Genomic DNA, 14,760 nt, shown 5'->3' on the forward strand with positions numbered 1-14,760 from the left:
TCCAGACCTTCAGGTTCTTTACTCCCCACCTAGCTAGCGAACGTCCCTCCTGATCACAGACCAGGGTGGCCTCTGACCTCACCTCCACCCCAGAGAGTCCATGCTCATTCTCAGCCTCTCTTATGTGCTGAGCTGTGTCCCCCAACATTCCTATGTTGAAGTCCTAACCCTCAGTACCTCAGAATGTGACTGTCTTTGGAGATAGGATCTTTAAAGAGGTAATGAACTTAAAATGAGACCCTTAGGGCCCTTAGGGTGGGCTCTGATCCAATATGACTGGGGTCCTTATAAGAAGAGGAGATTGAGACGAGATTGAGACAGGGACATGCCCAAAGGGAAGACCGTGTGAAGACACAGGGAGCTGACGGCCATCTCAAGCCAAGGAGAGAGGTCTCAGAAGAAACCAACCCTGCTGACACCTTGACCTTGGACTTCTAGCTTCCAGAATTTTGAGAAAATAAATTTCTGTTGTTTAAGCCATCCAGTCTGGGGTACTTTGTTATGGCAGCCCTAGCAAACTAATGTAGCCTCCCTTGGTCGTGCCTTCTCGCCGTCCTAGCCCCGAGCCCGCAGGGCTGTGGTCACCTGCGTCCCTGTCCTTTCCCACCAGCCCAGCGGGCAGGCCTGGTCTGACTCAGCGCTGGGTCCCCGGCATCACCCAGCTCAGAGAACAGGTTATGTTTGCTGAGCGTCCGTCCTTCCCTGCAGCTCTCTCTGTCTCTTACTTGTTCCTGCCTCTGTCCTGCTGTCTGTCTGCCATTTAACAAATGTTTCCCGAGGCCGTGGCATGGGCTGGTCCCTCTGCCTGGAACGCTGTTCCCCACTCTATCTGCCTGGAGATCTCCTACTCATCCTTCAGGGCCCGGCACAGGCTCTGTCCTCCATGAAGTCACCACCCCTGATGACTTCAGGCAGAGGGTCTCTCCCCTGTTCCCTCCACCCTGGCTCCATCTCCCCTGTCACTGTCCTAAAGGCTGTAGCCATCTGGGCCCCAGAATGTCTCCTCCTTCAGGCTAGAAACCCCTCAGGGGCAGCTCTGACTCATCTGGGGTCCCCAACGGGACATGTGGGTTGAATGAACAAGGGTGGCCCTGCTCTCCCTCCTCCAAGCCTTCGCCTCTGCTATTCTTCCACCTGGGGCAACCCTCTCCTTCTCGACTAGCAAATTCCTGCTCCTCTTTAAGGCGCCAGCTCCACGTCACCTCCTCTGTGATGTCCTCCCTGACTGCCCAGGCGGTCAGTGCCTCTCTCGTCTGGGGTCACCCTGTCCCCTAACACACACTGACAGCCTGGACAGTGACCCCCACCTCAGACTGTGGTCTCCTTAGGGCCCAGGCTGCACAGTCTGGGACTGTGTCTTTGGAACGAACAAAAGCATGAAAGAGTCTCCTCTCCTTGCTGTCACCTGACACTTCGACCCTCAGCCTCGTCCCCAAGCAGTTCCAACCTAAACATTTAAGGTAACATCCCCTCTGCAGGGATACTGGCTGCAGAGGAAAAAGTGGTTTGAGGGGAAATTTCCACCACTCCATTTCCCTTATTCTCATGGATCCTGCCCCACACTAGTCCCAGCTCCCACACAGCCCGCGCACCCCTGCAGCGCTCAGCTGGGCCAACAGCATGGCCAGAGCTGTCCTTCGCCCAGGCCTCTTTTGTTGCCCTCTCCTCCTCCATCAGAGCCCAACCCAAGAAAAGGGTCTCATCAAATCATCCCCACCAGCAATGAAGAGGGAACTCCATTTCCACCGCGACCCAAAGCTAAGTGATGTCTTAATGGGGACTCTCGAGGGCGCGGCGACCCTGGCAAGGGGCCTGCTGAGGCTGTCTCAGCCTTGGCCCAGGCAGGGTTCTCTCTCTCTCTCTCTCTCTCAATCTCTCTCTCTCTCTTTTGACTCTAGAGAAACACTGATGCCTAATCCCTCCCCCGACACTCTGATTTCATTGGGACAGAGACGTAGGCGTCAGAAACTTTTAAGCCCCTTCCAGGTGATTCTAATTTGCTACAGCCCCCTGGCGCCTTCGGAAGACCCCCCTCAAAGCCTCGTTCACTCGCAAGGAAAGTTTGGCTGGTTGCTTCGGGTCACCCCTCCCTTCTCCCATCGCAGGCAGCGTGCCACTTTTTGGAGGAACAAGGCAAGCAAAAGCAATGCAGAGCCCGACCGGGCCCCTCAAACCCCACCATCCTTGGGTCAGACCCACCAGGGGCGGCCACGCCCCGGGCTCACACTCACTTGCCCGACTGCCCCAGGCCTGGGACGCTGGGTCCCCTCCGCCCTTCCTCGCCCCTCCCTCCCCGGACTTTCACTTCTCCTCTGCATTTCCCCCAGCCGGTTTTAGCAGACTTGGGCCAGCTTCTCGTTAGCACTTACCGAAAATGGGGCTAAATATAGAGGGCCCAAGGGCTTCCCCTCACCCCTCCTGGCCCCGCTTGGCCTGTCCCCTGGGTCCCCTGTCTACAAAGACTGCTTTAATCAAGGCTGTGGCCTGGGAGCCCCTGTGGGCAGGGTCTGCACTGCTGGGAACCTCTGCTCGCCCACTGGCCCAGCCCAGCCTCCCCAGGAGTCGCATTTCACACCCCCACACCCCGCAGCTGTCCCCAGGCGGCCTCCAGGGATTGAACACTTCTGAGTGTCAAGGGGGACGGATGGAGATACAGGCAGCAGACACAACAAGAGAGGTGGCCCTACAGCTGCGCTGACAAAAGCCGCCACAGACACTGAAGCCACAGCCAGGCAGGGCCCCGGACACGGACGGAGACCACGCGAACGCACACGGGGACAGGTGTGCACAGATCCCAGACAGGAATGTTTGCAGATGAAGACACAAGCCCAGACACAACGACACAGGCAGATATGCAAAACACACACCCAGACGTGTGTGGGCACACCTGCACTTACACACACTCACACACCAAGTCACCCCCAGACACACAGATAGACACAGATGTGCATACACACACAGACACCCAGGTCACTCAGATAGACACACGCAAGATGTACACGCACACTCTCACACACACACACACACATACCCAGACATACAGATAGACACAGATGTGTACGCACGTGCACATACACACACACACACACACACACAGTCACTCAGACATAGAGACAGATAGAGATGTGCATACACACGCACGCGCGCGCGCGCACACACACACACACACACACACAGGTAACTCAGGTAGACACACACACAGACATGCATGTACTCACACTCCCAGAGTCACCTCCTCCTGGGAGATGGCCAAGGTGGACCCCTGAACTCAGGTCACAGATGTAGAGCCCAAGACCAAGCAGTGATCTGCCCAAGGTCACACATGTATTAATTCATGTCCATGCCACGGAACCCAGGGCAGGCCTCACAGGCAGGGCAATTCTGTGAGAAATCCCAAGTAAAGGGTTTAACCCAGCGCCCAACACGTACAAAGCCCCCATTCAACCCCAGACAGGGAAGAGACGGCATGCGTGTACAGACGCCCTGGGTCCCTGTGTCTACGCTGTACATGCACACGCACGCACACACACACACACACACACATCCACAGCTGCACATATCACCTCAGTAAATAATCACACAGCATCTGGCAAGTGGCCTTCCTTCCATCTCACAGCCCTCCTTGCCTCCCTTGCCTTACTCATACCCACTCATCCTTCAAATCTCAGACCACACATGCCCTCTCCCAGGAAGCCCTCCCTGATAGCCTATCGGCTGAACTGGGCAAGTCTCCTGGGCTCCCCCAGTCCCCTGTGCCTCCCCTGTCCCAGCCGTGACCCCTCAGCCTATGCCTCCTTCCCTGTCTGGTGACAGGTCTGTCTCCCTCCCCTGGACTGGGGACTCCAGGAGGACACACCTGAAGCTGCTTTTTTCAGCTCTATTTTCAACATCCAGCACAGAACTGCTCAATAAATACATGTCGATGACAGATCACAGGGATGCCCGCATACACGGATGCACACAGACATGCACCGAACCAAGCGTCCCCACAGACACCCACAAATGGGACACATCCCACACATCCCCACAGTCAGACCTAGAGGGCCGCAAACAAAACCACCCTGAAGTATGGACGCTTGCCCAGTCCCAGGCCCCGTGGTAAGCATTTACCTATTACCTCACTTAACTCTCCCATCAGCACCGCGGAGAAATAACTATCATCACACAGAGATGGACACATTATGTCAAATGAGCCAACAAATACAAATCGCTTTGTACGGTGCTCGGCGCACGGTGTTCACTCAGTCGACTGACACTTGGTGGATGAAGCAGTTCATGAGCACACAAACATGTAATAAATTTTCAGGCAGTGATGAGTGCCATGAAGAAGAGATAAAGCAGGGTGAAGGGACTCAGAATGGCGGGATTGGTTGCCAGTTTAGACGGGGCAGGCAGGGAAGCCACCCCGAGGAGGGGACATCTCAGGCGAACGAAGTGAGGGAGTGAACCAAGGGAGCATTGCCAAGGCTACCCCCAAAATGCCACACACAAGAGCCCCTCACACACGGGACACCTGACAGTCGCACACAGAAGACTCGGAACTACCGCGCACACGCACAGATACAGACGCACACACTCAAAGGTCCAGCAACTCAGCCTTCCAGCCCCTGTGCAGTCCCCTCCCCAGGATCACTCATGTCGCCCACCCACCGGCCCTCTGTATAGGAGCTTGCTACCAACACCTGGCTCCATCCCCTCCCCCAGACCCCTCAGAACAGGGCAGCAGAGAAGGCGAGAAGAGGTCGGAAGCCCCCCGGCGCCCCCCCACCTGCCCCGCCCCGTGCTGATGTGAAAGGGGAGGGGAAAGAGAAGCTGGAGGTGGGAACCCAGGATGGGAAGAGGGGGCAGCTGCTGAGGTACAGAGTCAAAGGGCAAAGGAGACAGCTGAAGAGGAGGGGCAGGGCGGGCCCGCAACCGGCCGGCAGGACGAGCCCCACGGTGCTGCCAGTGCTGGGGCCCCTTACCTGGAGCCCCCATGCTGGAGTGAACCATGCTGCCTGCCCCGCAGGGCTGGGGGGACGACTGTGCCATCTCCCCGCCCTCTCTGGGGGCCAAGCCCTCTCCGCCGGAAGTCACCCAGGGAGGAAACCACAGGGCCCGCCCCCTTCGGAAGGGAAAATACCCGTGCCCGAAGGCCCACCCCAGCAGGCAGCGGACCCCAAATCATGCGTGTGTGTTGGGGAAGTGCGGGTAGTGGCGTAGAGTGCGAGCAGGCTGGAAGAGCTGACTCCTACAGCTGTGCCCCCAGAAGGTGCCCCTAGCCCTTGTGCCGCCTCCACCTTGCCAGCACATCTGGAACAGGGCATGTGGGTCTGGGAGAGAAGATGGATCCGTAACAACACCACTAAAACACTGGCTAGGAGTTTGGGGTGGGGGGAGGGGGGCTTTCCCAATGCTAGGCCCCCTGCACCTCGCATTTAACAAGCATCATCTCTGGAGGCGCTCACTGTTTGCCCCATTTTACAGACAAAAAGACTGAGGACCAGAGAAGTGAGGTGGCCTCCCCAAGGGCCCAGAGCCAAGAAACGCTGAAGCCAAGAAGCAGGGCAGCAGGAGGCGTTCGCGTTAGGTTTCCGCAGGCTGTGGGGAGTCGGGAACCCAACCGTGCATCTGCCCGCAGGTGAGGCGTCCGGGGCCACCACTGGGAGAATCGGTACCCGTGGACAGTGGTAGGACCGGCGGCAGGTCCTGGCCTTGCCCTGGAGCAGCAAGAGGTTTGCCAGGGGGCAAATGCGGGCGCCGTAGGTGGCTGGGGCGGAGGGAAGTACGCGGTCCCGGGGCTGCTGGCTGGCCCTTCGCGCTGCGGCGCTCCCGGACCAGCTGTTCCCTCCGCGCCCGCCAGAGGCCGGCAGCGCCCAGCCAATGGGCCAGAGGGCGGGGCCGGTTGCGGAGGAGGGAGCCCCTCCCGCCGCTCCCAGTCCCCTTCCCCGCCCCCGCGCGCACACCTGCGAGGGTCACACAAAGGCGCCGGACTCCCGGCCCACGACGGCGCAGACAAAGGCGCGGCCGAGCCCGCTGCCCTCTTCCTCCTCCCCGCGCCCGGTCCGAGGCTGCAGGGCCGCCTGGAGCCTCCAAACAACCCACCTGCCCGCTGCGGGCCCTGCAGGACTCGCTGCGCCCCACGCTAAGGGACCCCCAAACCACGCGCGCGCGCACGGACGCCTGGACTCTCATACACACGCTCAAGTATTTCTACACATGGACCCCTGCACTTCACACACACGTGTGCACATCCAGACACACGGAAACACTCCTCTGCGCACAGGCCCTAACACCAACGCTCCCGTGTACAGATCCCCCTCCTGTGCTCCGTCACGCGGACACACGGGCACAAGGACACATCTTCCCAAGTATGCCCAGGCATACCTCCTGGCCATGTGTGCCCACATTCACACCCACGCACACTCACGCACGATATAACACACAGGCAGACCTTCGTGAGTGCCTTTCTGCCTGTACACGGGCCCTGTGCACCCAGAGATGCCCAGGCAGGCAGACCCACTCCACGGGGGGGAATGACTGCGGTTCTCACATCTGCACACAGAGGGGGCAGTTCCCCCTCTAGCTACACTCCACAAGATTCCATACTGTAAAGGCCATTTCACTGAGGAGATCCAGAGACCATACAGCATCAGCTGGGCTGCAACTCAGACCTCCTGCCTCCTGGTCCACCTCTTTCCCACTCTCTCTCTCGCTCTCTCAGATGCAGGGTTTTTATGCCGGAGGGTCTCCTTGGAAGCAGTCTGGTGGCAGTGGTACTGGGGGCCTTGTCTTGAAGTTGCATTGCCCAGTAAGCTCAGTTTTGATTTAGGATTTATGTTTTGGGGGACTTGGAAATGAGGGTAATAAGGACATTATAGCGGGGTGTGGGTGGAGAAAAACCCCACCAAAACACCCCCATGCTCCACCCTAGACATGGTCAACATCATCCACGTCAGGAGCGAGCTCTGGGACATAACCCAAAGCGGGGAGAGAAGCACCACCCATTTCCGGTGCCGTCCTCCCAGGTCTGCAGCTGAGTGGCAGAGCTGGCGAAAGCCTTACACGCTTCCCCGTGGGATGAAATCACCCCACCCCTCTTGCCTCCCATGCTGGCTCCACTATTATTGCCTGTGGCAGACCAGAACTGAGTCCCTGAGCTGGAGTCAGGGCATCTTGAAGAAGGATGGGCCTGAGACTTCCACCTGCCCAAGAGAGGACAGAGGGGCAGAGTCTGGGCCACACTGGGCGGGTAGGGCCTGGCAGCCAGGAACGGGGAGGCCTGGGCAGGAGAGATGGTGGCCTCTCAGCTGGAGAAGAAGCCTCAGGCCATGCTGAGCAAGGCAGGTAGGGCCTGGGAGCTGGGGAGTAGCGGGGGCCACTAGGGGTGCAGGGAGCCTGGGAGGGAGGCAGCACAGGGGAGGCCAGGCTGGGCTCAGGGCTGGGCGGTAATTAAAGGAGACGTAGGGGGCTCCCCAGGGCCAGCGGGGCTGGTAACTGACACACGGGCCCCATTGCTCCGCTCATATTTCTCACCGGATCGATACGTTTGACTCCCGACAAGACAATAATCGCTTGTACGCGGCCAGCGAGTCGATCAAATACATTATTAGAGCGAGGTCCCCTGGGGGCCCGGCGGGGAGTTGTGGGGGGGGAGCAGCCAGCCCACCGGGGACAGCAGAGTTGGATTCTTCACCCCTCAGGGCCCCCAGCCATGGCCTCTTCCTCTCGGCCGCCCCTGGGGACCCTCTCTGTGGCTTGGTTCCCCAGCCTCTTTCTGCATCCGGCGGTGTCTGGCGGCGTCTCCACTCAGCCCCCGGCTGCATCCTCGCTCTGCGTGGGGACACAAGTAGCGTTTCCCCAAAGTGCTGCCTCATCTGCAGGGCTGTAACACGTGGGAGCTCAGAGAGGCCCCTCAGACCCCCAGCTTGGCAGGAGGTAAGGAGACTGGGTTGCCTGTGAGTCGCCAACTGGGCCAGAAGATGAACTTGAACCTAAAATTCATCGACATCAACCTCCCTTTGCATCTTAGCATTCAGCCTTCAGCAGAGCTCAGGTGAGGGCAGCCTCTAGGGAGTAGGGGGGTCGGGGAAAGGCTTAGGGACCCAAACACATAGGAAAGCAGGATGAGGGGTGGCAGACAGACACACAGATGAAAATATATCTGGTTGGTCCTACAGCAGGGCCATGCAACCCTCCAACAGGCCTCTGATACTATGGAATCAAACCCGGCCTGGCCTGCCCTGGCACTGCCTGTCCGCCTCTTCCTCATTTCTGGGCTTGAGCCTTCATTTCCTGTTTACACCCCTGCTTCATCCTCAGCCCTGCCCTCAGAACTGCTTCTCCAGTGGCCCTAAGTCAAGACCAAGCTATAACCACCCGATGTTCTGCTTAGGAGCGCCCAGCATCCAGGGACTTAAAATGTTTCTTCTTCTCCATCGTCACCGTCATCATCAAAAGCAGCAGCATAACTATCTATTCTGTGCTAGTTGGGCCACTAAGTTATATCTAATCCTCACGACGACCCGAGGAAGTACGGTCTGTTATTATTCCCCTTCCACTGACAAATTAGAGCTCAGGGCCTCCCCGGTGGCGCAGTGGTGGAGGGTCCGCCTGCCGACGCAGGGGACACGGGTTCGTGCCCCGGTCCGGGAAGATCCCACATGCCGCAGAGCGGCTGGGCCCGTGAGCCATGGCCGCTGAGCCTGCGCGTCCGGAGCCTGTGCTCCGCAACGGGAGAGGCCACAACAGTGAGAGGCCCGCGTACCGCAAAAAAAAAAAAAAAAATTAGAGCTCAAAGAGTTGAAGTCACTTGTCCCACGTGAGTGGTGCAGTCAGGATTCAAACCCCGCCCTGTCCTCCCCACAGCTCGCTCGTTCTCCACTCTGCCACGGGTCTGCTTAGAGCTCTGCGTGCGCCGCATCCTCCAGTGGTCAGCTGGCAGCCACTCCCTGCTCACTCGGGAACACCGGAATCTGCCCACAGCCCAACCCCCACAGCCCTCAGCCTGTTCTTCGTATTCAGCAAGTGCTGGACCCCTGATCCACCAGCTCCTGGCTGAAGGTGGGCCAACGCTTCCCTAGTTCTTTCAATTCAAACATTTCCTACGTGTCCCTTATTGCCAAGCCGTGGGCTGGGGGCTGAGGACCTAGAGATGAGCTGGATCTGACACACACCTGCCCTCAAGGAGCTTACAGTCCGAGGGGAAGACTGGAGTTGATGAAAGTTTTCTGAGATTCCATCACTGGCTCAGTAAACATCCGAAAAACTCTAGTCAAAGGTGAAGCCCAAGACATAGAAGGGCCTTTCCTGCCATAGAAAGATTGGGAGGGCTCAAGCTTGGGTGAGAAAGATCCAGGAAGGGTGCTATCCATCCGACTTGAGGCTGGATTTGATGTTGTAGGTGGAAGGATTTTCAGCAGACAGTCTGTGTAAGGGAGATCCACCGGGGACTGGTGTGAGACCAGGCTGGTGGGAAGAAGTTGGAGGCAGGAGGGCCAGAGGGGAGGCTGGGACAGTGGTCCAGAAAACAAGAGAGAATGGGGCCATGAGGATGCAGATGAGCGTACAAATTCAAGGGAGAGTCTAGAGAACTTTAGTGAATCTGCAGGCGGGCAGCTGAGTGAGGTGTCTGGGTGGGCGCTCAGGCCATCACTGTTGGACAGCAGGAACACGGGAGCAGAGTAAGGGAAGATACTTAGGTCAGTGCTGGGGTGGGGGTGGGGCGGAGATCAGCAGGGTCTGTGGACCAGGAAGCTAACAGATCTGAATAAATTCACATTGACAGAAACACTCCTCACGCATCTCCTGCCCACCACCAGTTTCCCAGACCCACCAGCGATCGCAGGAATTCACCTCAAGCGAGAAGAAATCAAGAAGCAGCACGGTACGGCTCAAAGAAGGTAAAAGTGAGAAGACCAACCAGGTCCCCACACAGAAACAGGCCACTTGGTGACCTAGGGCCAGCCCTCTGCACTGTCTGGGTCTCAGTTTCCGTATCTGAAAGTGGGAGGTGGGCTTGGAGGAGAACTTGAAGACTCCTTCCAGCGCTAACATTCTGGGGCTTGAAAGAAATGAACACAGGACGGACTGCTGGATCCACTAAAGGCCACGGCCACACAGCTAGACGGAGGCAGACCCAGAGTCTCCCTGACCCCAAAGCCTGTGCTCCCCACCTTGGCCTGTACGCGTCTCAGACCGCAGGCTGTCGGAGAACAGGGTCTTTGGCCTCATCACCACAAACCCACCAGGGCATCCGAAGAAGCCAAAGAAGAAGGTGGCTGGCCCTGGGACTCCCCTGATGAGGCTCTGCCCCTCGGCGCAGGAGCCGCCACCCACCCCCAGGCCGCACCCTCGACTCCAGCCCAGATCTCCCACTCGCCCAGCACCGCCTCTGCAGGCTCACAGCCACTTCTGTCCTCCCAGCGCAAGGAGCTGTCCAAAGGCTGAAATTCAAGAGCCCTCACCGTGGTCCAGAAGCCCTCCAGTAACTTCCCTGCAGCCTCCAGGAAAGCCCAGCCCCCTCACCACGGCCTCCAGGCCCCTGCAGGACGTCACCTCTCCCTACCAGAGCACAGCGCGCCAGCCACACTGGAGAAGGCCAAGTCTGCCCCCATCCTGGGGCCCTTGACCTTGCTGACTCCTGCCCTAGAACACTGTTCCCTAGCTCGTCCCTTTCCTCTGATCCTTCAGGACTTAGTTCAAAGGCTGCGTCCTCTGAGAGGCCCTCCCTGAGCCACTCTCCACGCCAACAGCCAGTTTTACTTTCTTCGTCGCTGTCTCTGGAACTCGGCTACTGTCGACTTGCTTTACTGTCTGTGTCCCGCTCTGAACTGTAAGCCCTCTGAAAGCAGTCCTTTCTTGTCTTGTTTCCTGTGGGATTCCCTTCTGAAATAATGCCTGGCACAGACTAGGTGCTTGAATCCTATTTGTGTGTTTTTAAAAACTGTGTATTTATTGATTTACTTTTGGCTTCACAGCATGCAGGATCTCAGTTCCCTGGCCAGGGATTGAACCCAGGCCCCCTGCAGTGGAAGCGCAAAGCCCTAAGCACTGGACCACCAGGGAATTTCCAAATCCTATTTGTTGAATGAATAGATCCTTCCAGGCTCCCACAGCCCACAGAATGAAATCCAAGGCTGGCTTTCCAGGCTCAAGTGGATGTGGGCCTCTGCCAACCTCCACAGGCATATTGCCCCCAGAGCTCACCTTCTTCCTCGGTTCAACAACTTGGGTTCCCCTACGTGCCCATCCTCCATGCTTCCTGTGTTTGCCACCTCTACTGTACTCACCGCTACTGCCTCTGCTCAAATCTCCCCTCTCTGGAAGTCTTTTCTGGCTCCACCGGAGGCCCAATTAACAGTAATGGCCTCAGTCTTCCCACAGCTCAGGCAGCATCCTGGGATTAGCACTAATCATACTGCATTGAAATTCCTTCCCAGTGAGGCTGCCCCCACAGGGCAGGGCTGGAGGGCAAGGTGGGGTTTGATTCATTTTTGTGGAGTGGAGCCCAGCACTGGTCTGCATATAGGCCCAGTTGAATGAGGACATCTGCCCCGGCAGACAGTGATATCTGTATGGGTGCATATAAGCACTGATCTGGGAGTCAAACATCTGAGAGTTTGGAAACTGGTTCGTCCATTCACTTGCTGTGTGACCCTGGGCAAGTGACTTCACCTCTCTGAGCCTCATGCTCCTCATCTGTGAAATGGGGGCAGTGACATGGGCTGATAGGAACTTCATTAATCTTTTTAAAAAAATAGTTCCCTGTGCTATACTGTAGGACCTTATTTTCATTAATCTTAAATATAATACCACCATGCACAAGTTCAAAAAGTTCACAAAGTGTTTATCACATCAAGGTTTGAGGTAGAGAAAATCAGATGCCACCAATAGGACAGTGGCTAGATAAACTGTAGCATAGTCATACTCAGGAATGGGATGGGATCATGAAAGATAATGGAACTGATCTATGGATAAAGGACATGGAAAGTTCTCCAAGACACTGCTGAATGAAAAGGCAAGTTGTAGAATGATTTATACAACTTAATATCACTTATGTAAAACACATACCAAAACCACTATGTATTTTCTGTGGGTGCACAGGTATTGACAAATGCAGAGGAAAAGGTCCGGGGGGTAACTAATTAATGACAGCTACCTTTGGTGAGGGGACCAGGACTGGGAAAGCAGAAGGGACTCAAATGGGATTTTAACATTTTCTGTTATGCTTTTGGTTTTCAGAATGAGATTGTATTCAGGTTTTTTTGTTTGTTTGTTTTGTCTACGTTGGGTCTTCGGTGCTGCACATGGGCTTTCTCTAGTTGCGGAGAGCGGGGGCTACTCTTCGTTGCGGTGCGCGGGCTTCTCATTGCAGTGGCTTGTCTTGTCACAGAGCTGGGCTTTAGGCACGCAGGCTTCAGTAGTTGCAGCACGCAGGCCCTAGAGTGCGTGAGCTTCAGTAGTTGTGGCTGGCGGGCTCTAGAACACAGGCTCAGTAGTTGTGGCACACGGGCTTAGTTGCTCCGCGGCATATGGGATCTTCCCGGACCAGGGATCGAACCCGCGTCCCCTGCATTGGCAGGCGGATTCTTCACCACTGCGCCACCAGGGAAGTTCCCTATATTCCGTTTTTAAATAAAATTAGAATATATTAAGTGAGTTACAGGTAGCTAACTGCAAAGAAAAGAAAAGGAATGATTATCCCCCAAAGTGAGGACAGAGGTTACCTCCAGCAGGGAGGGGGCGATAGGGAAGGTTTGAAAAGGGTCACAGGGGTGGGGGGTTCCTGGGCTCTGGCTCGCACAGACTGATTAAAGACTGATTAAAGACTGATTAAAATGTACATTTATGACTCTTTCCTTTACAACTGTGCTTCCTGCAGGCAGAGGCCAATTCGCACGCGTTGCAGTATCATCTGCTCCCCACCCCCAATTCACGCCCAGAAGCCGATGTTAGGGTGTGCCCCGGTTGCAAGAGCTCTGCGGGGGCCGAGGCCGCTGTCCAGGGTACTAACGGCCAAAGCCTGGGAAGCCTCAGGGAGACCAGCCAAGTAAGACAGCTTCAAGGCGCCTCATCCTAATCGGCCACTGCCTGCCGCTAATATGTCACCTCCCAGCACTCCTCACCGCTCCCTCACTTCCTCCAGACTGGCTTTCTGTTCCTGCAGCCCAAGCTCTGATGTGACTCAGGACATTTGCTCTTGCCGCTGGCCTGGTACCATCTTTCCCCAGATATGCCCGTGGTGCGTGCCCTCACTTATTCCAGACGCCCGCTGACACGTCCTCTCCACACAGGAGTCTTTTGATCATCCCACCTCACACGGTCTTTCCCCTCCTCATCGCTCTTCATCCTTCACCAGGTAGAATTTTCTTCCAGCACCTGTCACTAACATTCGCGTTTCCATGTGTTAATGTGCTTGTTTATCATCCATCTTCCCCCACTTGAATGTTCACGCTGGGAGGACAGAGAGCGTGTCTGTCCTGTTCGGTTTTATCCTCCTTTTTAAAAGGGCCGCAGGTGCACAAAATTGCATTAATCATAATCCCCGGTTCCCGTCATACTCCCATCACTGGCCTGGGAAGAGCCCTCTTCCATTATTTATTTGCTTATTTATTTTATTTATTTTTAATAATGTGTTCATGTGAAGCCACCACTCGACATTCAGATTAGAACTGTGACAATAGTCACACTGATTCGTGCCTGACGTGTGCACCGCTGTGTCCCCTGTACTCGACACCTAGGAGGATCCGTTTGCTAAAGGAGAAGTTAAGGGGCACCATGCAAAAGAAAGATCACGGGAGCGCCCACCTGGCCTCACAAGCAGGTGGAGAAGAAATCAAAGGCCAGGCCCTCCGCTGAGCTCCCCTGTCCTCCCCGGTGTTCCCACCCCCTGCTCAGCCTGGCCAGAGCCTCTTCAAGATGATTCAATCCTACACCTGCACAGATGGCCCGCTGTGCCGGACCCTGTGCCAAGACGTGGGGACGCCGGGCACATCAGCCTTGGCCACGCCCTCGAGGATTCTCAAACCTCTATGCACTCCTCCTTCCCCGCTCCCCGGCTCCTTGATGGTCCCACGATTATCATAAGTTATAAGAGCAGCTAGCTGGCACCTGCTCTGTGTAGCCACGTGCTCCGTGCATCATGTCTTGGCATCTTCCCAACGATCCAATTAAGCAGGTGCTGTTATTATCTCCTAGCTTTTCAGAGGAGCACCCTGAGGTGGGTCAGAGCCAGCAGGCCAATTGCAGAGCCCAGCTCTCCTTACCACCAGGCACACTGCCCGTGTTACACTGATCGTAGGCGTCCCCTCGAAAATAGGAGCGGTCCTGGGCCGCCTGCATCTCTGCAAAAGCAACTGAGGATGATGGACAAGGTGTCACCTTTGAAGTCACATAACAGGTGGTTAGGTCCCAGCTGCAGGGCTCAGGGAGGCATGGGAGTGGGTGGGCAGGGGTGTCATGTGGCCCAGGTATTCTATTCATGAAGGGCCTCGTTAAATGAGATGTGCATTTTTGATTTCACAGTTGGGTGCCACTGCCAGACCACATCACCTGTAGGACGCTCTGAATTTTGTTTTAATGAATCCTGCAATGACCTTGTAAATATCAGTCAGTGCGGCATTTTGTTGTCGTTGCTTAGAGCACAGCCTGTAACTCCATTTTGGCCTTCTTTCATTCTGAGCATACTGGGAGGCTCACACATGAGAAGTGGCCTGGCCCCTCTCAGCCTCTGTGGAGCCTGCCGAGCCCTTGCTGTGTGACCTCAAGCAAGCCACTCAA

At 56.3% G+C, this 14,760-nt stretch overlaps 1 protein-coding gene across 7 annotated transcripts in view; it reads right to left on the reverse strand.

Annotated features, from left to right (window-relative positions):
• The window catches only part of POU2F2 (POU class 2 homeobox 2), a 77,322-nt gene that overhangs the window by 29,796 nt on the left and 32,766 nt on the right, over positions 1-14,760 (reverse strand). For 5 of the 7 annotated variants that reach the window (XM_067720050.1, XM_067720054.1, XM_067720053.1 and 2 more), the window contains exon 1: positions 4,965-5,010. The exons of 1 other annotated variant lie outside the window; for it this stretch is intronic. In XM_067720050.1, the coding sequence (XP_067576151.1) occupies positions 4,965-4,992 (28 nt within the window). In that variant the 5' untranslated portion in view covers positions 4,993-5,010. Of the gene's footprint in view, positions 1-4,964; positions 5,032-14,760 lie in introns of those variants that run through there. One more of the 7 variants, XM_067720048.1, reaches the window with a different exon arrangement.

The sequence above is a fragment of the Pseudorca crassidens genome, chromosome 20 (assembly GCF_039906515.1).
Source record: "Pseudorca crassidens isolate mPseCra1 chromosome 20, mPseCra1.hap1, whole genome shotgun sequence".
NCBI classification, from domain to species: Eukaryota; Metazoa; Chordata; class Mammalia; order Artiodactyla; family Delphinidae; genus Pseudorca; species Pseudorca crassidens.